This window comes from Rhea pennata, chromosome 18 (genome assembly GCF_028389875.1).
Source record: "Rhea pennata isolate bPtePen1 chromosome 18, bPtePen1.pri, whole genome shotgun sequence".
In the NCBI taxonomy this organism is placed as follows: Eukaryota; Metazoa; Chordata; class Aves; order Rheiformes; family Rheidae; genus Rhea; species Rhea pennata.
The window spans coordinates 14,121,933-14,147,084 of record NC_084680.1 but is presented as its reverse complement, the minus strand read 5'-3'; the positions used below and the strand labels follow the sequence as shown (position 1 = coordinate 14,147,084).

Sequence of the window (25,152 nt, the reverse complement as noted above, 5' to 3'; positions counted from 1 at the left end):
TAAATGAGTGGTTTTCTGCAAGAAACTTTTCCTCCTGTTATAAATTTATAAGTTTTCTTATTCATTAGAGGTTTATGAAGCTGGTTGTTCTGATGCTGATGCAATACTTGCGTTTTTGAAGTATCATATACAGATTCAAAATAGCAGAGTTTCTCCACAGAGCTTTTAGACTGAATATAACACTAGTAGGTGAAGAGATGTTACAACGTTTCATTCTGAAAGTTTTAAGTAAATTTACCTTTATTTTCATGATTTCTAGCCTGTTTACTAGTCTATTTTTAACTCTTTGCAGTCCCTTCGGAGTCTGTGAGAAAAGAATTCAAGATTTAGTCCTGTTAAAGTAACAACTTTAGAAATGGTGAAAAGCTGCAGTAATGTCAAGTGATGCCCGTACGTGTTTTGTTCTTCAGAGAGGTCTTTCTCTCACTATTCATTGCACTAATATCTCTTAATTGTTGACTTCTGCCTTATGGCTCTGTAATGACAAAGCAATCATCAAGGTATTTTGAAAATTAACATAAATTTGCATTTCCCTGTGTTTGTTTTCTGTTTTGTCCAATTCATGAATATTCTTTTCATCCTTTCATCTAATTAGTGATTTATTTTAGTGGTACTGTTGTAAAGAATGGCACTGGCAAAAGAGAAGCAACCTTTTCATACAGTCTGAGTTGGGGGAGGGGGAAGAAGAAAAAACTACTTTTCATCTCAGCAGATGTGGTTAAAAAGCATTTTTTTTTAGTTGTGTAAAGTCATATACTCCCATTGCTTTCCGTGTAAGGGTATATTTTTTTTATACTAGGTCTCTGCTAAAAAGAGTTTGTTACTGTGATTAAAAAGTGCAAATTTGCTTTCACATGTATAAATTGAAGTACGATGGACTTCATAAAGCTTTTATATATTTTTCCAAGATTGTAGTTTGCAGCAATTTGCAAAAGGTTTTCCAGCTCTCGGGATGTGAATTCAGCAGTATTTCTCCCCTTCTGGCTGTGAACCCGGTGAGGCAGAGGCGTGCTGAGGGGGTTGGAGCGCCGCACGCAGACTGTTTGCGTGAACGCGGTCTCATCAAACGCTGTAGGAAAGGCACGGGGGAAGACGGGCGCAGCGGATATCCGTGTGGCTGTGCTGCCGGATTTGGAAGGGGGGGTTTCGTGCCGTAACTAGCCTCTTTCCTCGCTTTTGGGGCGGTAGTGATAAAAACCAGGCGACGTGCCGAGCAGTTGGATCAAACAGGATGCCGAGAGGGCGGCAGCGGGGACTCGTCGGCGCTGAGCGTTAGCAGAGACTCGGAGGACGGAGCCGAGGGCGCAGGGCGCGGGCAGCGGGTCTCGCTGCCGGTGCGGAGGGCCGAGGGCCTCGGCGGAGCCGCGGCTGGACGGGGCTGCCGCAGCTCTGAGCCGGGCTGCCGCTTCCCCGCCCGCCGGAGCCGCGGGGCGGCGGGGCCGGTCTCCGCTTCGCCGTGCCGGGAGGACGCCGACCAGGTGCTCGGGCGAATGTCGCGGGGATGCGCCCTCCCAGCGGGACCCCTAGGCGCTCGCTCTGCCAGCGAGCCCGGAGCAGAGCTGCGGGGTGCTCTGGTACACGAGCTGTTTAGATGCGTTGAACTCGCATTATAGCAGGCACATGCATCACGACAAAATGCTGTCGTAACAGACGAGTTTCTAGAATTGCACTTGTTCTCCAAAAATGTTATAGCAGCCACATATACATGGGAATAACATGTATTTTTCAATTGTATGGCTGATAGATGCTGATTGCAAACTATTACAATTTCCCCGTGTTGAGTTAACTCTTGACGTCAGGCACCAGACACGAGCTCGCCCGTGCCCTCCTCTTCAGCAGCTCGCAGTAAATCCACTTTTTGGTGGTCTCTCTGTAAGGCAGTGAAGGACAGCACTGGTGTTTGCTGGAGTTGAACACTTGCCTTTCAAACAAACAGAAGGACAACAAACCGTTATTCTCCTAAAGGGATGGCACTGAAGCCGTTCATATAAGATCTGCTTTTATTTTAATTCTAGCATCATGTAAGGTAGAAACCGCTTGAGCTACTGTTGTTTGTTACCAAGTATTCTTGTATGGAAATACAAAAACATTGAAGTTCCTATTGATCTCTGAATTGTCAAGGGCGGTGTTCTATTGGAAAGAGGTTCGTCACGTATTTCACTACTCTTGGAAATGGAAATCAATCTCACAATTCATAAATTCCATCTGGCTAGAATAGCAGCAGAACAAAGTGCCAGTTATGTTTCCAATGAACTAATATTTCACGCAGTAAATAGTATAATGTGGACATAGGCGCTCATAAACATAATACTGTAACAGGGCTTTCTAAAGAAAAGTCTTTTTAGCTTCTTTCCAGTAAATCACCTGTCAGAGTGTGTAATGCCGTTAGGTAGCCTGCACCGCAGGCTGCGCCGTGCGCTGCTTTGGGTCGAAGCTCGCGTTGCCGTGTGACTCCCGGGATTCGTTTCAGGAGGACGAGCCCGTGTCCGAGCCAGCGCCTTGCCCGAAAGGTGGGAGCGAGAGCAGCCGGCGAGCGGAGGGGCGGGAGCCTGTCCGCTGCCCCGGCCGTGCCCGCGGCGCCTCGGCAGCGCCGGGAGCCTCCGCGGGTGCAGCGTCTCGGCGGAGAGCCGGTGAGCTCTGTCTCCTGCCGCAGCGCTCGTCGGAGCCGTTATTGGCATCTTGTGCTCTAATTGCTACGGAAAGAGCTGACTCTCTGCAATCCCGGAATAAGCGCTTGAAATAAAGTTGCGTTCTGCTCCCGTCAGCTGTATGAATACTTTAGGCGGAAAGAAGGAATAAATCACTGGGTTAAGAGAAGGATGGGGGTACCGAGGGAGGTGTCTGCTTCAGGCACAGCGAGGCCCGTGACCTCACTTAATTTCCCTGCCGATGTTCCAGGCTGCGAACATCAGCCGGACAGAGCAGACGTGCAGGCAGGGCCCCAGAGGCGCGTGTCTGCCTAAACCCTCCGAAGTCGAGTCCCCAGGTCCCTCTCCCTCGGGTCCTTTCTGCCTCTTCCCCTCGGGACGAGCGTCGCTGGCTCAGACCCGCCGCCTGAGCGGAGGAGCGGTGGAGCAGTCCTCGCCGCTCCCCGCTTACACTGAGAGTGGGCGGTGGGAGGGAGACCCGTCTCGAGAGACGCGAAAGGCCGCGCCGGGTCCGTCGGGCTCCTTCAGGGTCTCCTTGCGTCCTCCGGAGGCTGGACCCTTCCGGAGGCCCGCAGCCTCCGGGAGAAGCGTGCTGTCGGGAGGGCGAACTTCTCAGATAAAGAAAACGTAGAACAAACCTTTAGAGTGGCTGTAAGAGTCTTGATGGACGTGCTGAAGAATCACCAAATAAACGTCCAAAAGCAAGCAGAAGAAAAGCTCTTTTGGAACCCTCTGGGCCATATTTTCTGCCATTTTTATTTTAATTTTCAGTAATCAGTTTGTGTAGCTGTATTTAATGTTAACGTGTTCAAGGGGAAATGTCAGAGCGATGGTTCCCAGCTCTGCATCGTGTCTCCAGGAGCAGCGCGTGTTCAGATCAGCCCTGTGCTGTAGCTGAGGCACGGAGGGATTGCCATCCCCTGCTAGTGGTGTTAATACTACTGAGGCAGCATGTGCCAAATGATTCAAAGATTTTTTTTTTTTTTAATTACTAGCCAATCTTTCAATATAGAATTTATATTCCAGATTAGGGCATCATAATGGTGTTTAATTAACATGTCACAATACAATACTCGGGTCTCAAATTTTCTGGCCACATCTGGAGTATACTTCTGTCTCTTCTTGAAAATCTGGATAAATAAATAATGTAAATAAGACTTCAGATTAGCCTTCAGGGAAGAGGTGATTTTACAGTAATGTGGTTGTTACTTTATGGATTTTTAACTTTGCTCAATAAATTATGCAAAAATTGATGGAAAAGCCTATGTCCATACAAGTGAAGGATATTTTGCCTTCCTACATGTTTTGCATATAGACCTTAATGTTAAAGCTGTCCCTCCTGTCCTGCATGCATTACTCTCCAAGGTCAGTAGCTTCTGTGCCATTCTCCAAAGGCAGCCATCGGGGTTTCCCTAGCTGTCATCAGATCATGTCCATTTAATCACTTAAAACCTCCATTTGGGACTGAGCAGCAGTGAAGCCCACCAGCTAGGCACTGCATAGATAAGAATTATGGTTATGCTTTTATTTTGATTGTTCTGCTTGTAGCAAGTGGGATTCCTGGGTTTGAGTATCTTTTTCGTATTATCAGTGTTGCATCTTCTACGTCTTACAATGACATTTTCCTTTGCCTTAAGCACCAGAGTGGGTTTGGGTGTTGTTTTGGGGAGAGATTTTTGGAGTGATAACTCCATGGTTAATTGGCCTTTAATTTTAAATATAACGCTTATCTTCTACGTGTGATGATTATACGGTGAGTAGTTACATAAAGTAGTTCTAATGTGGTAGTTTGACTGAAATATCGTCTTGGGCTGAATAGGAGCTAACTAGCCATTTGATAGATTTTTGCATTTCCTGCAGTGGGGATGTGATGGGAAAATGAACTTCATTGAATAGAATTCAGCTGCTCCTGTAAGCCACCACTTGCCTTAAATTGAAATGACATGAGAAGCCTGTCAGCGTTTCATTACTTCCTTCTGTTGTGCTGATGGTATGCTAAGATCACCATCTGTGTTTTTCTTCTGTCAGGCACACAAGCGCTGCCGAAACTTTAGAAGAGTGTTCTGAATGGTTTTTTCTTATCTTCACAGGTCATGCAATATTTAAACTTACATATCTAAGCAATCATGACTACAAACACCTTTACTTTGAATCAGATGCTACTACCGTCAATGAAATTGTACTGAAGGTGAGTATTAAATTTTAATGGGACCCAAAATTCTGGGTGTCGTTACAGCTTTTTTGACACGAAGGTGCTAGGGAGGCTCAGCCGAAGCCCCGGGCTCGGCGGCGGGGGCGGCAGCGGGCTGGCGGCGGAGCGAGCGGACGGGGCTGAGCAACGGGGTGTTTAAACACAAATTCCATTGCGCTTCAGCGTCCCTTACAGCCAGCGTTAATGTTATACAAGGGTATCAGGAGGACTCTAGCAAAATTATCAGCCCGTCTGTGACACTGAAATAATTTTCATGGGCACAGATGGATGCCGGATCAAGCAGAGGGTTGTCATCTCGTCAGGGCACTCCTCCTTTCTCTTTACATATGTGTTTTCCAAATGCATGTCTTCATACAAAACAAAAATACTATTTTTCACACTCTGATATTTTACAAGAATACTTTATCAAACTCCTTGCTGGTCTTATAGCTCAGTACATACACGGACTGATCTACTGTCTGAAAGAAATTATCATAGTACTGTTGGAAGATTGAGCTTGATTTTTTGCAATTTATTATTTTGTAGCAATTCAAAATTTAAAAAATAGTAATTTTTACATGCCACCCCTTATGCTTACTTTTATTTTCCATGTGAAGCTCACAGAATTGCTGAATAACTGACATATGATAAAATATTTTGATTAATGCCATAGAAAGTGAATGTATATATTTTTGTACTTAACTCATGAACTGTTAGGCAAAATGTTTTTGCCCTTACTTTTGATTCAGATAAACTATTATAATACAGAACACTTGGCAAATCTGAGACCTTTCATAAAAGAAGGCTGAAGAGATAGATTTTCTGTGAATAACATGAATATTCAAGAGAAAAATATTACTGAACAGTACTTTTTTCCTTAAGTTTTCAATTTGTTTATGTAGAACATTTTCTGGTTTTGTGCATAAGTTACCAGTTTATTTCCGATTCCATCAGCATTAGGAGATGCAGAGAAATCAGACTTCTCAAATTAAGCTTTTTACATGATCAAGTGAGAAAGACTGAGGCTTTATTGACCATGAAAATTCCCTATATTTTTATGCCTTAAGCTGTAATATGCAATGAAAGTGAAACACTCTACAGTGCATAAAATTGTGCAAGTTTTAAGCCACAGCATATTAACCAGCTAATGGTGGACCAAAGGGCATTTTTATCTTTTTGATTCTTGCATTAACCTTCCATTAAAATTATCTATGTGATTATCACAAAGCACTGGAGACAATAAATTTAGGGAATAGCAGGCTTGTTAAGTATCATTTGTAAATGCTTTCATCAAGCAAAATGTGCCAAAACACGGGGAAACTCTGAGACGAGCTGAGTATGCAAACATCATAATGAAAGAATTAATAAGCTGATAAAATCCCTTATTGAAGCCCATTACTGCGTCGGAGCAGCGCGGCGGGTCGGCAGGCCTCGCGGCGCCGGGCTCCGCGCTGGACGTGACCGCGGCGTTGCGTACCGCTCCCTGTTTCCCAGGTGAACTACATTCTGGAGTCGCGAGCGAGTACAGCCCGAGCCGAGTATTTTGCTCAGAAACAAAGAAAACTGAGCAGGAGAACAAGCTTCAGCTTCCAGAAGGAGAAGAAATCGGGACAGCAGTGAGGGCTAGCCTGGAGGAAACCTGTCTGCTCACGCGGAGGAGGAGAAGCTCCCGACAGCCGGAGACAGGTGGGAGCGAGAACTGCAGCGCTCCTGTTGCCAACAGGCAGGAGCAGCCAGGGAAGAAAATCTGTATTATCCAGTCTCTCACGGTTGGTAGATTATCCCTCTTTGGTGATGGGAAGTCTCCCCTGTGACAAAAATAAAGAGCCATATCAGCCGGAAAGAAGACTGTTCCGCTTCAGGTTCCTTCGATTAGAAATAAGAGAATGACGTAGACTGGCATCATTTAATTACTGTATTATGTACAATCACAAGAAGAGATGTGATTACATATTATTTCACAGCCTGGTTAAAATAAATTATATACATCTGTAGTACACCCACGTACACACAGGTATTGCTTGTGACATGATCAAATTTCTACAAACAAAATGTAGGACAAATGTATCCATTTTTACTATTAATAAACAGATGTAATCTTTCTCAAGGTCCATATGATGCACAGTTCTTTTGGGGGGAGGTTGCAGTCCCAGATGGCTCCACTTCTGTTGCTGAAGTGCAGGAGGCAGCCGCGAGCCAGGAGACTCGGGAGCCGTTGCAGAGGAGCTGATTTGTGAGGAAATGTTTAGACAGTCAAGTCTTTTTTGTTCTGCTTTTTTTCACAAATACTTTTACTTAACTCTGCTTCTCTGCTTTGCGTACATTGTATTGGAAGTTACTTGCCTCCGAGCAACGGTGTATTTTGAAAACCAAGGCAGCATTTCTGCAATTAAAATGAGTGCATCTTCCTGAGTGTCGGACCTGCAGTGGTTTTCAAAGCACGAACCAGTGTCGCTCCTGAGCTTGGTGTCTGGTCTTGCTCTTTGAGACAACTTTCACCCAAGGACTGAGAAATACCTTCACCTTTTTTTAGTATTAGATGAGTCTTTAAAAAATAAAAATGAAAATCTGCTTTGTACTGGGTTTTATAACTCTTCTGGGCTTGTTCATGTTTAATACATTGGGGACCATGTGAATGGGAGTGCTGGGAACCAGAGCTGCGTCTTGGTTTCGGTTCACCAGAGGTGTCTTTTATCAACCTCTGAGTCGCTGAAGCTGGAGCTCTCTGAACTTCTGCAGTGGATTTTGTATCAAGAAAATGCCTCCGGTACTAAGAGGCTGTTTAAAAGACCACTGACCCTCCACGGAAACCCGTGGCGCTCTGATTTCTGCAGGTCAGAGCGAATAGCTCCTCCACCATCCAGCTCCGCACAGACTGACCTGCAGGCAGCCTCACCTGTTACAATTTCGTACTTTGCTTTTGTATAAAGAAAATCTTTCTGAGCCTTAACGTAGTCTAGGAGTAAGCACTAAGGCAGAGAGCTCTATTTGTCAGTTACATGTTACATTTAAGTTCTCAATTTTTAAACTTTTAGCTTGTTCCATTGGAAGAAAGTGCGCGAAGCCTTCCCGGAGATGCTGTCAGTGTGTCCTCTGTCCTCGCCACAGACCGAGAAGGCCTTTCTTTACTGTACAGTCTTCCATGGTTATTATTCAGCAAAGGATAAACAAGAGAAATAGTATTTTGTAGTACGGTATTACATTTTTAAATATTTTATATGCACAATTGCAGCATAGACGCGATGGAGAAAGAACCTTCAAATAATGCAATGTAAATGACTCCTTTAATCAAGTTTGTGAACTATTTAACATTAAAGTTGTTATGTGAATGTTCTTTTTTGCCACCTAGTTTCAGTTATTTTTAAATGAACTAAAAAATTGCCTGCTTTCCTATGAGAAACTACATAAGACTTCCACTTGTTTTCATGACTGTAATGCTGTCGCCACGAGCTTATACTTAAGTGTTGTAAGAAGGTATTCAGTATATTCACCTTTTGCTTTCGGTAACACCTTAAGATTGACATAATAAAAAAACTCGGCCGTGTAAACGGCGATACAGCGTGTGGGCACGCAGTCGCCCGCCCGGGCCGGCGCTGCCGTTCGCGGGTGCGTTTGCACGGACAGACGAGCTGCTCTTGCCGCGCTGCAGCTGCCTGGCTCGAACTCTGCCCTGTCGACCACGGCAGTTTCCTACTTTCGCCCGCGTTTTCTGCGGGCGGCGTCGGCGGGCGGCGTGACGCTGCAGCGCGGCGCTGCCGTGGGCGCGCGGCCCGGCGGAGCCCTCCCCGCAGCGCCCGGCCCCGGTTTCCCCTCCGGGTGGTCTCGGGGCCAGAGCTGAGCAGCTAAGATGGGAGTTTATTTTAAAAATCAGGTCCGGTTTAATACACTGTCTAGAGGAAACCTTCCTTAAATTCTGGAGATGCCTACGTCTTGAGATGACAGCCTCCCCCCTTAATAAACATTTATCCTTGCTGAAAGAGTTAAAGCGGAGCTCACGACTGCAACGTGTGCGCAGCTGAGCACGAATCCATCTCGGGCTGGTCTTTCCCTGGTAGCTGTAGATTTAATTGATTCAGATGGGCATTCAACTGGGTCAGAAAGCAAGCTGTTCGCTCCGTGCCTTGTTACCAGGCTTGGGCAGAACAGGGTGGCTGCTGCCTCCTGCGACGAGGACGGCTCCTCGCTCGAGCGCCTCGGTGCCCACTGGCAGCGTCGCTGTTACTAAACTTTCCCTTAGTTCTGGGGCTCGAAGGGGATGTGGCCTACTTTTGCATCTGAGGTTTTATGACCATCACGTAGCAAAACCTGCACTAGCAAAAAACCACCTGCGAGCCCCGCGCGAAAGCCTGCCGGCGCGCGCCCGGCTGGGGCCGCTGCCGAGAGGTGCGGCGGAGCGGCGCGGCGGCCGCGCGCCCTCCCTGCTGCGGGCCTGATCTTGTAGCCGTGGCAGCGTCGGGGCTGCGGTGCTGATGATACACTGTCCCTTGGGCTGAATAGCACAGCCAGGGATTGCTTAGAGCAATATATAAAACGTGCAAAAGCTGCTTTGCACAGGGACCGTGCCGAAAGGCTCGTCATCTAACACAGGTGATCAAGGCTCTGCTTCGAACCGGATTGATAGGTTTTATGTTTGCTTTCAAACAGGTGAAAAATTGACTGCTCTTCAGCAGCACTTCCAACTCGTTCCAGGAGCCCGAAGCACCCGGCGGGGCCCCGCGGATCCCCTCCGAGCAGCACTGGGTGCTGCTGTCGACCGTGCTGGGCTTCGCGAGCGCGCGGCGGTGCCGGGGCGCGGAGCGGGGCCTCGGCGGGGAGCGGTGCCGGGGCGGGGAGCGGGGCATCGGCGCGGAGCGGTGCCGGGGCGGGGAGCGGGGCATCGGCGCGGAGCGGTGCCAGGGTGGGGAGCGGTGCCAGGGTGGGGAGCGGGGCCTCGGCGCGGAGCGGTGCCGGGACGTGGAGCGTGGCCTCGGTGGGGAGCGGGGCCTCGGCGGGCACCGGCGCGCAGGGCCGGCTGCAGCCCTCACACTAACCGGCGTGGTGGTGGCTGGGGGGGGGTGGGGGGTGTTATTTACAGAGACACGTTTGTAACGGGGCCATGAATCTCACGGAAATGTGCTGCCGTGGTGGCGTGCGGCGCCCGCTGCCACTGCTGAAATTAATGCTCCTTAAATCACAGCCGCTGCCCGGGCCGGCGGCACGCGGGGCCCCGGCCGCCGCAGCCGCCCCTGCGCCGAGCGTTCGCCCCGGCGTGCCTTGTGCGCCCCACACACCTCTGCCTAAAGGCAGGGAAAAAAGGAAGCAGCTCAGGGTGGTGTTGGCTCTAAAAACCCTAAGCATGATTTGTGAACTCTCGCAGCCTTGGTAATCTCATCAGAGTAATGGGATTATATTTCAAATCACCATGGCCTGTTCATTACACATTTAAACTCCTTTGACAGAGGAAAAGTTAAATAAAATGTGTGCGTCAGCCCTGGTTGACTTTCCCGGTTCTCTTTCCTGATTAGACAAACAGATGCTGAGCTCCAAAATGAAAAAATAATGTGCTCATTTATTCATTTTTCTGACAAGTCACAATAGATGTGTAGCTGCAAACGAGCCCCCTCCCCGGGGTGGGGGCAGCGGCAGGGCCCTGGCCGGGGGCCGCCGGCGCCGCAGTGCTGCCAGGGGCACGGCTGGGGCTGCCGGGGCGCGGGGGTTTCGCAGCCGCTTGGTGCCGACGTCCTCCGCGAGACCTGGGCAGCCCTGGACGTCCCCGCGGATGCTCCTGCCGCTTTCCCAGCTCTGGTCAGAAATCCACGCGGGATGGTGGGGCCAGGCTGGCTCCCACCCGGGGGGGGGGTTGGGGGGGGGGGGGTCGGGGCACTGTTAGGAGTCCAGGATGCCGGGCAACGCTGCAGCACCGATGCCACAAACCTTCATGTGGCCTCAGGGTAGCAAAGATCGCTTGTAACGAGTTAAATTTGTTTTTAGCAGCATCTTTCCATGCTGCCACTGCAACTGACCGCGGGAGCCTCGCCGGCGGGAGGGGATCAAGGCAGCCGCGGCCCCGCGCCGGCCTGCGCCCGGGGAGAGCAGCCAGCGCAGGGCGAAGCAGCGCTCCGGGCTCCCGCCCTGGCTCAGGCGCCTGCGCAGCGGCTCCGTGCGGGGGCCAGGCGCAGCGGAGCGGCGGGCCGGGTGCGGGGGCCCCGGCCTGGCCCAGCGACGGCGAGCGCGGCTCTGCTCGGCGCCGCCGCCGTTCCCACTCCTCGCGTGCCATCTGGAGGCCGCAGGGACATGCGTCCTGCTGCAGCGCCCGGAGCTCCCGCTGCAGCGCCCGGAGCTCCTGCTGCAGCACCTGGAGCTCCTGCTGCAGCGCCCGGAGCTCCTGCTGCAGCGCCCAGAGCTCCCATGGCAGTGCCCAGGGCTCCCGCTGCAGCACCCGGAGCTCCCGCTGCAGCGCCCGGAGCTCCCACTGCAGCACCCGGAGCTCCTGCTGCAGCACCTGGAGCTCCCACGGCAGTGCCCAGGGCTCCTGCTGCAGCACCCGGAGCTCCTGCTGCAGCGCCCAGAGCTCCCACGGCAGTGCCCAGGGCTCCCGCTGCAGCACCCGGAGCTCCTGCTGCAGCGCCCGGAGCTCCTGCTGCAGCGCCCGGAGCTCCCACGGCAGCACCCGGAGCTCCCGCCACGGCGCCCAGAGCTCCTGCTGCAGCGCCCGGAGCTCCTGCTGCAGCGCCCGGAGCTCCTGCTGCAGCACCTGGAGCTCCCACGGCAGTGCCCAGAGCTCCTGCTGCAGCACCCGGAGCTCCTGCTGCAGCACCTGGAGCTCCCACGGCAGTGCCCAGAGCTCCTGCTGCAGCACCCGGAGCTCCTGCTGCAGCGCCCAGAGCTCCCACGGCAGTGCCCAGGGCTCCCGCTGCAGCACCCGGAGCTCCTGCTGCAGCGCCCGGAGCTCCTGCTGCAGCGCCCGGAGCTCCCACGGCAGCACCCGGAGCTCCCGCCACGGCGCCCAGAGCTCCTGCTGCAGCGCCCGGAGCTCCTGCTGCAGCGCCCAGGGCTCCCGCCGCAGCCCTGCCCGCACGACCCTGTGGGCCCGGCGGCCCGAGCAGGGCGCTCCCGTGGCAGCACTCACCAGCCCCTCCGGCCACACTGCGGGACACGTGCTGCCTGGACGGCCCGGGCTGCGCCACGGCCGCGCTCCACAAGTGCTGCTGCACCCGCTCCACCTCCAACTGTAAAAATCTGGCTCGATGAGAAATCCTGAGCCCCAGGGCTGCCGAGAGCAAAAGCAGTCTAATGTCGTGTTTCCGTGCGCGGTGCATTGCAGCCTTCCGCACCCACGCGGGGCACGTTGGACACCAGCGCCCGGCGCGCGGCCCTTTCGCGGGAGGGTCGGCACGCGCCAGGCGAAGCTGGGCAGCAGCGGGCGCGAGGGCGGGCGGCGCTGCATCCCCCAGCCAACGTTCCCCCGGGCGTCGTGGGGCCGCCCAGCACCGCGCCGGAGCCAGGACCGATCCCACAGCAAACATCCCCAGCGTGTCGCAACCCGCGCGGACGCACTGGCGACGCTCGCGGAGCTGCTGAAACTGTTCAGCAGCTGCCGGTGTTTGACGGGCAGGAATAATCCAGTTAGCCCAATGCCGGAGCCAGAGAAAGCAGTGCAAGAGCTGCACACGGATGCAAGTGATAAGGAGCAGGAATATAATTAGCGCCAGTCAGCAGGGTTTTACGGAAAGTGGGGCTTGTCACAAAATTTACTTTCGTTCTTTTAATTTAAAAGTTGAACTAACAAAAGTAACTGAGTAGCTGTGGCATGCTTAGGCTCCTGTTAGGCATTTGATTTAATAGTACATGACGTTTTGATTAAAAAATTAGCTCTATATAATATCAATACAGCACACATATTAACAGGATTAAGAACTGGCTGACTGACAGGTCTCAGAAAGCGGCTGTCAATGGGGAATTGTCGCCGAACGATGATATTCAACATTTCCATCCAGGAGCTGGAGGTAAATATAAAATCACTGCTGACAGGAGTCGGGATGCGGCGGCCGAGCGGACGTCCCCTAAACTGGGGCGAGCGGCAGCTCCGCGCCCCGCGGCCGCCCCGCAAAGGCACCGCGCCGCCGGCAGGAAACGATCGTCGGCTAAATCAAAGGAGACGCGCGCGCTGCCGCCGCGCCTGCCGGGCGGGAGCTGCGTGGGCAAAGCCGTTTTCTCCAGATTTATTTCCTTGACGGCTGCCGGCCCCGCGCTGAGGCCACGCTCCGCTCTGCAGGCAGCGCCGGGCTTCTGCTGCGTTTTGGGGGGGGGGACGCAGGGCAAAAGGAAACGCAGGCAGATACGCGGTCAATAGGACGCTTGCTCGCCGCGGCGCGGCGCGGGGAGGGTTGCGTGCAGCTGGCGCGCCTGCACGCCGGGTGCTCGTGCGCTCGGCCGCGGGCGGCCCGGTGGCGGCCGGCGCGATCCCGCGGCGCCGGGGAGAGCTGCTCACCGGCGCTCGCAGGAGGAGCTGCCGCGGGACCGCGCCGGAGCCGCCAGCCTGGGCAAAGGCAGAACCGGCTGCTGCGACGCTTTAAATATCGGCAAAGTAAAACTCCCTCCCAGCCGCCAGGGAGCTCCCGAGACTCCCAGACAGCTTTTTAAGGTTATCAAATTTCTGCTGCACAGAGCGATGCCCCTGCAGATGTCACTGCAAAAATGGGATCTGAAGCGGCCATCTATCGCCTCTTCTGCAGCGCTTCGATTTCAGATACCGTCACCCGGTAATAACTGGGCACCGGTATCTGCCTCTGCGCCAGCCCCGCTCCTCGGAAAGCACGCCATTATATCTCCAGTAATTGTAAATACTGCAAAGCGCTCGAGTCAGCAGTCTTGCTGAATTTTGCTTTCGACATCTGCAGCCCTATAAATCTCTGTCTCCTTCAGGTGAACTGTGCTCTCCGCTCCGGCTCCAACCACGTCCCTCCGCGCCGCCCCGGCGAGCGCGGCCGCGTGCCGGTGCCGGGAGCCGCCGCCAGCGCCGCTCCGGCGGGGAGCCCGGCGTCGCCCGCGCGGGTGCCGCCGGCACCGGGCCGTGCCAGCGCCGCGAGCCCGACGGGCGTCGCGCCTGGTGGACCAGGGACCGTCCGGCGCCACCGCCAGCCCCTCCGGGGCGGGACCGGGGCTCCGCTGCGCGGCCCGCAGCGCCTTGAGCCTAAACCCCTGCGTTTACCAGACCTTCACCGGGCTTTTTTCTTTTTTTAATTGTTTGCAAAACAGATTTTGTGTGGTCCCAAAATGAGAGCGTGATTGTAAATTAAAGTGTAATTAGCCTTTACGCTTTTATATTCATTAACTCCTCTCTGTTAATGATGCAGAGGCTGGAGCACAAACCCAGCATTATGAAACCACATCCAGGAAATAAAATAGTGATTTAGATAATGGCCAGAATGTATTGCTACTTACACATAATTAAACAAATGCTCAATTTACACTTGGAAACATGAATGAATGTAGATTAACCCCAGCGCACGGATTCTGCCGGCGCCCCGGCTAAGCGGGACGCTGCCCCGGGGCAGGCGGCGGGGCCCGGCACCGGCACCGGCACCGGCGCCGCGGGCGCACGGCCGGCGCGGGAGGGCTCTGCTGCCGCCGCCGCCGCCGCCGCCGCCGCCGCCGCCGCCGCCGGGCTCGCGGGGCCCTCGCAGCCGGGGGGACGGATCCAGCTCCTCGCGGAGCGGCGGGGCCGGAGCCCGCGGCCGCCGCGGCTCGGGGACGAGGCGCCCGCCGCTCGGTGTGCCCGCTCCGCGGCGGCCCGCAGCCCTCGCGCGCAGCAGTTACTATGGAGACGCCGCTTCGTTAGCGCGGCGGGAGCCTAACGAAGGCTGCTCGCTCCCGCGGGAGAACGCTGCCGGCGAGGCGCCTCCGGGCCCAGGGAAGGAGCCGGGCCGGGCGCCGGGCAGCCCCGCTCGCCCTGGCGGCGCCTGGGATGGAGGGACGGACGGGGCCGGCTCGGCTCGGCTCGGCTCGGCTCGGCTCGGCTCGGCACGGCACGGCTCAGCACGGCTCGACACGGCTCGGCACGGCTCAGCACGGCTCGACACGGCTCGGCACGGCTCGGCGAGACCCCTGCTCCCGGGGACTCCCCCGTTCACGGGCCGTTGGAGCAACAGGCCGTAATGGCCCCGTCCGTCGGGGTCAACACGGGTGCCTTTGACACACGATGGACAATAATTGCTGCTGCTCAGAGACGTTTTAGTTCACGGATCGCTGCCCTGACGGGCTGCCGCGGCGCCGAAGGAGGCCGCGAACGCCCCGCGCCAGAGCCCGCGGGGAGGGGCGGCCGCGCAAGATGGGAGCAGCGAGCACGGCCGCCCGGGCCGGCGCCGGGGCTCCGGGCTCGCCCGAGCCGAGGGTGGTCGCCAGGGACGGTTTCTGCTTCTTGTCCTACTCGAGAGCGAAGGCGCTGGAGCTACTGGAGCAGCAACGTGCTGCCGGCGAGGCGCGGAGCGCTCCCGCGGCGGCACAAGGCCCCGCCGGCCCGGGGCCCCTCGGAGCGCTGCTGCGGCAGCCCGTACCGTCCTCGGGGGCACGGCCCGAGCCCCCCAAAGCCCGTCTCCCCCGTCAGCTCCAAGCCACAATTAACACTCGCACCCGCCAAGCTCGGCCCGGCCCAAAGTGCTCCGGTTCAGCAAAGGCAGGGAAGCAAGGGGGAGGCGAGGACGGAGCCTCGCGGGCTCCCGGCAGCGGTCGGGGAAAGGAGCCTCCGCTCCACCAAGGCCCAGGGAGGAACTTGCAAAGCAAAACACGGCAGAAGCTGCTTTCTGGCAGCCCAAGAGGGGGAAACGGGACAAAAAGGCTCCGCACCGGGGGGGACTGGGGGCCGGGGGTCCCGGACCTCCGCGGTCGCCGGCCCAGGCGCGCCCGGCACGCGGGGTCTGCGACCCACCGAGGGCGCCGGGTGCAGGCCAACGTGCTGGCGGAGGGCGGTGGGGGCCCCGCGCCTCCCCGGGGACCTGCTCCCGCTTCGGGACAGCTCCTGGAGGAGCCGCTCCCGGTCAGAGGGCTTGCGCGTGCCCCCCTCCCCACGCTGCCGCAGGAGGCGGGCAAGCAGCTCTTGCATTTTGGCTCCAAGAGCAGAGCAAACCTCATCGAGCCGCCCCCGGCCCCTTCGTCCCTGGCGTAAGGCGTCCAGCTCCCACCGGCTCCCAAGTCCGAGCGTGCGGGTCCGAGGCGGCTCTCCAGGGACTCGGAAAGCAGCTTTCCAGGAGGGCTGGGGAAGGGGCGGCCGTGCCCACACCGACCCCAGCAGCCCGCGAGCCGCGCGGGACGAGCGCGCCCGGGGACGGTCTCAGCCCCGGGGCCTGGAGCTCCCCTCGCCAGCAGCAACTTCCAGGTATATGATTTAATGAAAGGCACAATAAGAAGTGAAACAATTAGAATTTCTGCCTCATTATCATGGTAATCTTATCAGTCGGATAATGAGGTATTAATGGAGATTTAATGTGCCTCTCATAACAGAATCCCTTGGAGAAAACACATAAGGAAATTGCTGTAAATCCACTTAATGATGGAAAGGTCCCCAAACACCATATTCCAGAGGATGAAAAATGCTGGATGCAAATGAGCGAGAATCAAGGTCAATAACACTGCGGGGACCGAGCGAGCGGCAGCCCTGGACGCGGGAAGGGCCGGCGGCGCGGGCGGCGGGCCGGGCCGGGCCGGGCCGGGCCGGGCCGGGCCGGCTGCAGGGCGGCGGCGCGGCCGCCAGGCGGCGCGGAGCGGGCGGCCGCGGCCGCGGATGGGCGCGGGGCGGCGCGGGGCAAGGCCGAGTCCGATCTCCAGCGCCTGGAAAAGCGCCTTCTGCGAGGGAAGGGGGGCGCTTCCCTCCCAGGCCCGGTCTGAACAGAAGACACTTCTCAGGCGGACGCAGCCGCGTTTCAGTGACCGCTTGCTGTGAGCGGCGGGGGGATACGACGGACAGACTGGATGGGGTGAAGTCTGGCAGCCAGACAAGGTTTATACACCACCGCTTACTTCCCCAAGAGCGGTCCTCACAGTGCAGCAGCATTTGGCACTGTTTTCTACCTTTTCAGTATCCAGTTATCCCCAAGATAAAACTTAGTCACTAAATCTGACTGGACCACGTTGCAATTTTTCCAAACAGGAACATACATTACATATACACACATATAAAATCTTACATACACACATCTAGAAGGACTACACCTAGAAGAGTCTGCTTTTCAGCTGCTGCCTTGTAGCTCATGAGAACACACCTTTGCAAGATGACCGAACCATAGCGCTGCTGAGCTTGGCCACTCCAGGCAAGTCCCCCCCGCTGATCAGGCACAGCATCGGTAGCAAGCGCGAAGGAACACAACCGTGGTCTTGTCAGCCGCCCCCAGGGAACCCCCATGCTGGGCTCGTCAGCAGAGCTTTTGTGACAGCAGCCAGTTATTTCTTCCTTAAACTAGTATAATAGCCTAGCTGCACGGTTTTAAAAAAAATAAATAAAATAAAACGAAATGCTCTGTTTTAAGCAGCCACTCTGAAAGAGAGCAGCGCATCTTCTGCTAAGCATGTGCCCCACTGTCTACCCACCATGAGCTGTAGGTGCATGTGCAGAAAAGGTCTGCAGCTATAACACAGCAGCAATGCTAAACGGGAAACTGCACAAAGTTAGGGATACTTGTATAGATGACAGTAAAACTTGCAATGCTATCTCCAGCACAACTGCTGATCACATTGTAACAATGCAGAAACACAAAACCCAGTCAGTTAAACTGCTCTCCTTTTAATCATTTTTTACAGAATAATACATTAATAATCACGTTAGAGACAAGATGGGTTTCCTGTATACAAGATTGTGCAAGCTCTTTAATTTATAAAGGCTTTACCAGTTTCAAAGAGGAGAGGCAGTACAAAGCTTTTAAATAGAGGTAAAGCACAATTAAAAGGTACAGAACACACATTACTAACTCAGCAGAGATTAATTCTCAAGTAGTACAGGCTCAACCAAGTTATCAGCCATTACCCAAATAAGAGCATTTTCCCCCTCCTTGTCCACTGCTTTCTGCTGCTCCCGATCTCCTATCGTGCTGGCAGCCTAAGGCTGCACCGTGTATACTGCAGCACAGCCACATCTGTTAAACGAGATTTTAGACAAATGCGTTCCACCCGCTTGAAACTTTGCTAAACAGGCCTGCCTTCTACTGCTGCTTCTTTTTCGGCCTACCAAACTTCCTCCACACGCTATTCAGCACTAACATGGCAGTGAGTTCTCAAACTTCCGCAAGAATTTGGCTTAACAGAACATTAACAATTCCAGGTGATACAAACCAACACTGTGCTCACCAGAAACTCACTTACAGGAAACAGGATCATGTTTGTGGCTTTCTTCCTGAAATTTATGGCAGTTACATTCAGCATTTGGTAGTATAAAAATCTTCAAAACAAAAAAAAACCCTGTAGATTTAAATAATTAATAGGCCATACATGTTCCAGTTCTCTTTGAAGAGGATTAAAAAAAAATTTTTTTTTCAAGAGAAATCTCATTTAGGGATAGGAGCAAAATGGAAACTCCTAGGGATGAAAGAACCAACCCTTTTCTTTCACTTTTCTACCCAAAACAGGAAAATACTGCCTCTGTAAAATTAACAGGCCCAGTGATGCCAAAGCTTGATCTGGCAGTTTCTCCAGACTTGCACTAACAACTAGCACCGAAGTCAATGGCTGAGCCTCAAGTCTATCTATCTGCTACTACTGACCTCTCCTCTTTTCCCTCCCCGCAGCCCTGCCCCAAAACATTCAATTCATCCTTCGGTGGTTGAAGTAATTTCAACAGAAAGCACCATGTATATAGCAACAGGTGGACATGATCAGCTGGCACCTTTTGGCAACAGTCGTTACTGTTTGGTCCTTTATGCACCATCTTTTCACATTTACTACAGCACAACAAAACCTAACAACATCACTTCCTACACATGTAGTTTACCTTTTTAAAATAAAATGTTATGGGACACCAGGGAGAAAAAGATGGATGACATTATGGTAAAGTATCTAATTCTTTGGAAAGCCTAACTATATCAATGTTATATAGAAGACTTTTAGAGTAAGTTAAAAAAATAAGCAGCAAAGGACCATCTTGCTGTTAAGATTCTCAGCTAATCTGGGGCTCACAGAAATGTGTTTTTAAAACAATTTCTAAAAATTACTCCAGTTGTGATAAGTATTTTTCCTACACACACACACAAAAAAAAAAAAAAGTGATACAAATTGTGAAGGAAAAGGGTCTTGCCCTTTCCATAAAACGGAGCAAATCTGAAAGATCTGATGATGCTGATGAAATCCTTCGTGCAAAGTTTGTAAACAGAAGTAATGCACAGGGTAATCATCAACTTATCCGTCTCCATGTCATGTTTTGAAGACTTAGAATAAGACTAATTAAAGGTCAAATATTCTCCTCAACTAAAACCCAAACTACAGGGCTAAAGGAACTTTAGTACATTGATCTTAACATCTCATATCTTCACGTAATAATTAAATATTACAGGACACTTTTTATATAAATAAATTTATATTGCTTTAGATATGATCTGGACATATCTTCAAGGGCATATTTGTGCTTTGCTGCTGAGTGTTATTGGCCAGGGCTGTGCTTGCAATATTAAGTGTTCAGCACCAAAAATCCACCAAGGCTAAATAACTAGAATATTGCAATGCTACGCAGACTGAGTTACCACAGTAAGGCAGATCAGAGGAATTCCATTTCTACCAAGTATTGCTCTTCTGCACATCAAGTCTCTAATAGAGGAGAAAGACTATAAATAAAAAGAGTTACCATCCCACCCTCTTACCTGTGATTACCTTGGCAAAAATGCTACACTGAATATATTAGAGGCCTACAAAGTAAGTTTCTTTAACTATGCCTAGACAAGTAGCACAGGCAAACTTCAAGCACTTTTGATACTTTACATAAATTCTTCTAATTTCAGTTAACCAAATGATTTTCATAAGTATCATTCACTTACGAGTTTTAATCAAATGCACACACAAACACACACACACACACACAAATCTTTAATCATATTTTGAAAAGAATGTGAGAGAATCTGTTCTGCTTAAATATTTTGCTTCCTTTAGCACTCACAGGCAAAGTCTAACACACCCCTCTGTCAAAAGGGCAATAAAGACTCCAGGAAGAGCAAGGAATAATACTGACATGAAAAAGTTAAATGCTTGCTGTCCTTTTTCACAGTAGCTCTAGCCAAAAAAAAAAAAAAAAAAAAAAAAAAAAAAAAAAAAAAAAAGAAAAAGGACAGCAACTGGCCATCACTCAGATTATTTCATTCACAAAAAAATCCATGGTGTTGTGCATAAAAAACTTCTTTAAATTCAGAATTGTCAGTTTAAGGGAAAGGTGGAGTGAGAAATTTATAAAACACCCTGAACTGATGTCATGATATGTTTCATAAAGAACAGTGTTATATTTTAAAATATTTTATATGAACAATAAAATTTGCACCGCTGCATAGCAGACAACACGAAGAACATTTAGTAAAAACATTCACTGAAACCCCTGGCATATGTATTTAATGTCACTAATCAAAATATATATTACAGTCCAAGGTTCTGTTAAGGATCTCTGTTTGGGGTTTGTACAGTATACACAATATTTCGGAAAAAATATTACAGTAAGGTATTTTATATTAGACTTTTCTACTGTAACTTACAGTCCCTCTCCTCTATAAATCCAAACCCTTGTAACACCCTAATGCCCTAGCCAAAAAGTGTTTAGCTGTCTAATGAGCCCTGTATATTATAAATTCCAGTTTCAGAAATTTCAGTAATCTTAATTACATTTTAATAAATAGTTCAGTTTGCCCTTTTTAACCTTAGCCTTTTGAAGTCCTTCCATTTACCAAAACATACTATGTGACAATCTGTTAGAGGTCAGAGAGGCTTTTGCTTGTTTATTCAAAGGATAATGAGTTCAAAGATAATTGCAATGCATTAAATATAGTTATATAATATTTACATTGTCCTCTCAGACTTTAAACTTAAAGTGAAATACAATTGATAACTGATGTTAGCTACTACAAACTTTCAGTGTGGCTGGTGTTTTATTAATAAAAGGTGTATTAAGCTAGAAAATATACTAGAGTGGTTGCCCTGATTTTTGTTTCTGATTGAAAACTGAAAAAAACAAAGTGAATTATTCACGTGAGCAAGAATTCAAGAGGAGGGGTGGTGGGGAAAGTGTGAAGACTTTTTTTTTTTTTTTTAAACGTGTTTTGAGATTCCAAAATACCTGAAATTTGTGGTCCCTTTTGCAGTGCCAGTATCTATAGGGAAAAAAATGCAACCAAAAGAGGAAAAAAATCTGTTAAATTAATTTGATTAGTAAAGGTGGGTTTTAAAATGTCTCAGTTCTGTACAATATTATACAAGGAAAGTCTTGTCTTCAGCTTTTGCAGCTGTTGTACATTCTTACAGATGCTTCTTCTGCTAACAGTCTGCCCATAAATGTGCTGTTTTCAGTTACTTGCGATCATCAATAGTTTTAATGAATTCAACTGCTGCTGTGAACTGCATCCACCAGTATGATTCTTCTCCAGATAAACAGTTAGCATAGAAACTACTAATGTACTGAACAGTGGACAGCAAGCAAGGTGGATTTGCCTAAGGGTTAAAGAAACAAAGAAAAAGTACTTATAGTTTATTTGTAAACCTAAACATAAAACATTACAACTTACAACACAGAAATAAAATTCTATTTGTGCAGTGAGCCTCACAAACACTCAGAAGGCACAAGACTTGAAAGAAGCATTTTTTCAACAAGGAAGACTGACTAGCAGGCCAAGTTTAAAAACAGTAACACTGGTAGAAGCTTATAAAACAGCTATCAAGGACTTCAGTACATAGAAAGCCTTATTATTTTAACATCTTAGAAACAAGACACCATTCTCCAAACCCTCACATTAAAAAAAAATGTTGATAAGAAACCTTTACTATGACCACATTTTTGAAGTTTAAACAGAAACTTGCTAAATTAGATCTGCTCCAAGTCCAGCATGCTCTCGGATCTCAAATGCATGAGTTTTCTTCCAAAAATTTGCTTATTAGAATAATCAAAGGAAACATCTCACTGCTGTAGTTTGTGATCTTTGCAAGGCAACTCACCTTTATGAGAACAAAGACCAGAACAGGAACAAAATCATCTGCCCCAGGTACTGAATCTTCGTTTGCCAGACTAAGCAGGTTCATGATGGTTGAACACATTCTCAGAATACACTGTACTTTGTCTCGGGGGGTTTTGTAAGCGCTTATTGTGCGGATTTCAGACTGTGCAGATGGCCATGGTGCCTCCCGGAGATATACCTAGGAAAAAGAAACATGCTGCCAGTTCTAGTTTGTGCAAGCTACTACTGTGTGTTACAGAAGATCTGAAGTGCCAGAGACTCACAGGCAAGAGGCAAGGCTCTGGAGAAATGAGAAGCTCTAAGACAAATGGTTACATTACACAATGAAGGTAGCTTCCAGCTGTGTTATAATGAAAAACTACAAGGAGACAACATAAGTGTGCGGCTAATATAGTTAGCTTGTACTTTTTCTCTGACTTCTCCAGTATACTGTTTCAAAGGAAGCTAGAGCCATGTCTCAGTTTTCTTTGTAAGCAGCTTTATGAAAGCTCACCATTTTAAGTTGTACAGTCTAAGTACTGAATTAAGAATTCTAAAGGCTGCAAACATCCAACCTCTGGCTGGATTTATGGCTACCAACCTGCTTTTAGTTATCCTGTTAAACAATGAGAAAAGAGAAAACAGGGCAAATTCAGAGATGTGAAAGTTGTCTAAGTTCTGGCTACTTCTGAAAGTTAACTTACTGACTGTAAACTACAGTCATGACATGATTCATATTACAAGTGTAAAGAGTTTGAATCTTGTCTATTTAAGGAAATTATTGGAAAGTTACTGCATCTTAGTGAGTTTACTCTCACTTCCTCAACCTTACTGTCAGGATACAGGCAATACAAAGCAGAAAGAATAAAAGAGATCTCAATGGATCAATGGAGGATACCAAAATATCAGTATAGTGTGTATCCATCTTTCAGATGTCATAGATAGAAAAGTAATGCTTAAGTGTAAAGAAAATAACACCCCCACACCACAACAAAGCCCTTCAACATATGAAAGTGAAGAGAAGTTGTTACCTCAGGTATCTGAAGTGCTTTGTGGTTTGCTGTCACTACTTTAGATAACCTCTGTATGTGCTCATGAAGGACCCTGAAAACACACACACAAGAAGTGAGAAGCAGCAGCTAGCCATGCCAGCATCCCAAATGCAGTTTAAGTACAGCAGTCATCCCATGGGATTTCCCATCAGTTTTCATGTTGAGGTATTGTAAAAGAGAGATCCTCATAAATGTATAAATAATCATGATGGTCTTACAGCTAACGGACACTACTAGATCAGTAAGAGATGCAGAGGATTTTGCCATATGATCAAATAAAACTATACCCCCAGTAGAGCATTCAAATAGCAGGTGATCTTAAAATAAAAAAAAGTATAGAAGATATTGTATCAAAAATAGAAAACTGAATGAGCCATGAGGCAGATCTTAATCTCTCAAACATTTGCAAAGCTGAAGGTTACATCCAAACGCACTACATTTAGAGCTTTATTGTTTTAGCAGTTTGTTGCAAACACATGTTGCACATGATGCTAAAGTACTTCCTTGATCTTTTACATAAAAAAAAAAAAAAGTGATATGAGCTTGTAGGGCATTGTTGCCTTAGACAATCAAATCTGTCACATGAAGACAGCATAACTTCCATCTGCATCAACCACAGAAGATAAATCAGAAACTTCAGTTTCATTAACTTACTGGTCACGCAAAATGTCTCCATCCTGATTAGGATAGAACGCAAGTTTGAAAATACGGTTCATCACACTGCGTTCTATAGCTAATTGTGCATCCTGAAGCTGTTCTTCACTGGCATTTTGCCATATGGCATCCTGAGCCATAGCCCCATATAAGAACTGAAGAAAATCTTCAACTTGGGCTGTTTTATCATCTGCTGCTGTGAGTTTCTGGAAATCTGACAAAAAGCAAAAAGAGAGAAGCCTCATTTAAAGTAATAAATAAATAAAACCTGGATAAGTGTTTCTGGAAAGGAGAACTCAGAATCTCTTTCAGCCTTCTTGCCAGATAGCATGGAGGCTCTGTTTTGCCCCTGCCCTTGTAAGGGAAATAAAAGCAGAGGTACTTGAATTAAATGGAAGTATTAACGGAGAAGCGTATAGAACACATTCAGCAAAGCATATGGTCAAAATACTCTATGTGATATTGTGTTAATCTATTCCTCTGCAGCACCAATTTTTATGCCTCCTTTCCAGCCACCCACAGAGACAGACACCACATCCTTGCAAAACACTCAGAACAATCATTAGAGCAGTTACTGGTAGGAACTAATACATTCAAAATTGTATCCAAGAAGAAAAGAAAGCAAAAAGCAAGCAAGATCAATAAAATCAGTGTGTACTGTGATCTAGCCCTACCTTTATTAAATAGGTGCAGTTTCAAATTTTATATTCATCTACAAAATACATAATGTGTGACACACTCAAGTTAATGCAGTCTGTCCAAATCACTGGCCACTCGTTGGCTCCATATTTATAGCATTCTGTACCAAGAGACTACCACTCATCTGCCAGCAGCCTAAACATCACAGCTGCCAATTTCTCTTTTGGATCATCCAGGAATAGCTGCCTCCTTTCTATCCAAAGAAAGGGTTTAACTCCTTCCTCGGTTGTTGAATCTCATTACCAGAGCTTTAATCCAAGTAGATGCCAAGTTGACATACTAATTTCAGAGTATTCAAACACATTTAATATGCAGCAGTATATATTCCAAGACCAAGAACTGACTCCAAATTTCTTATGTGCTTCATTAAGTCAGATGTGTGTCAAACAGAATACAGAAATAGTTCATTTTAAGTGGATTTGTTTTGAGTTGTCTTTCTAGTGAAAACATCCTTTATGCTATGATATCTTTCATTCAATTCGAACTACCACCATTCTCTATATCTACCAAAGTAGAACCATAGTGTACATACAACCAAATACTGCAACTTAATTTATCATTTATCAGTTACTCTAAAGTAACTACCAGTGTGTGCACTTTTCATGTGGCAGATGCTAGGTAGTATGATTTAACCTGAATGTTTAGTCCAAATGAGGTCAAATTACCTTCATTCTCTTGGCCTATGAAAAATGCAGAAAGTTAACATGGCTTAGCTGGTAACAATTTGTTGCATCCCAGTAACCTGTCTACTTGAGCTGTCAGTACAC

The 25,152-nt window shown here is 49.3% G+C and overlaps 2 protein-coding genes across 7 annotated transcripts in view; one reads left to right on the top strand and one right to left on the bottom strand.

Annotated features, from left to right (window-relative positions):
* The window catches only part of MAPKAP1 (MAPK associated protein 1), a 110,532-nt gene extending 100,954 nt beyond the window's left edge, over window positions 1-9,578 (top strand). For 4 of the 5 annotated variants that reach the window (XM_062591056.1, XM_062591058.1, XM_062591055.1 and 1 more), the window contains 2 exons: window positions 4,739-4,836; window positions 6,334-8,172. In XM_062591056.1, coding sequence (XP_062447040.1) covers window positions 4,739-4,836; window positions 6,334-6,459 — 224 coding nt within the window. In that variant the 3' untranslated portion in view covers window positions 6,460-8,172. Of the gene's footprint in view, window positions 1-4,738; window positions 4,837-6,333; window positions 8,173-9,483 lie in introns of those variants that run through there. The other variant, XM_062591059.1, reaches the window with a different exon arrangement.
* A 10,543-nt stretch (window positions 9,579-20,121) lies between these two features.
* GAPVD1 (GTPase activating protein and VPS9 domains 1) overlaps window positions 20,122-25,152 on the bottom strand; it is a 28,351-nt gene continuing 23,320 nt past the window's right edge. For both annotated transcript variants that reach the window (XM_062590954.1, XM_062590955.1), the window contains exons 23-26: window positions 23,687-23,900; window positions 23,012-23,084; window positions 21,982-22,179; window positions 20,122-21,480 (exon numbers count right to left, since the gene is read on the bottom strand). In XM_062590954.1, the coding sequence (XP_062446938.1) occupies window positions 21,340-21,480; window positions 21,982-22,179; window positions 23,012-23,084; window positions 23,687-23,900 (626 nt within the window). In that variant the 3' untranslated portion in view covers window positions 20,122-21,339. The remainder of the gene's footprint in view (window positions 21,481-21,981; window positions 22,180-23,011; window positions 23,085-23,686; window positions 23,901-25,152) is intronic.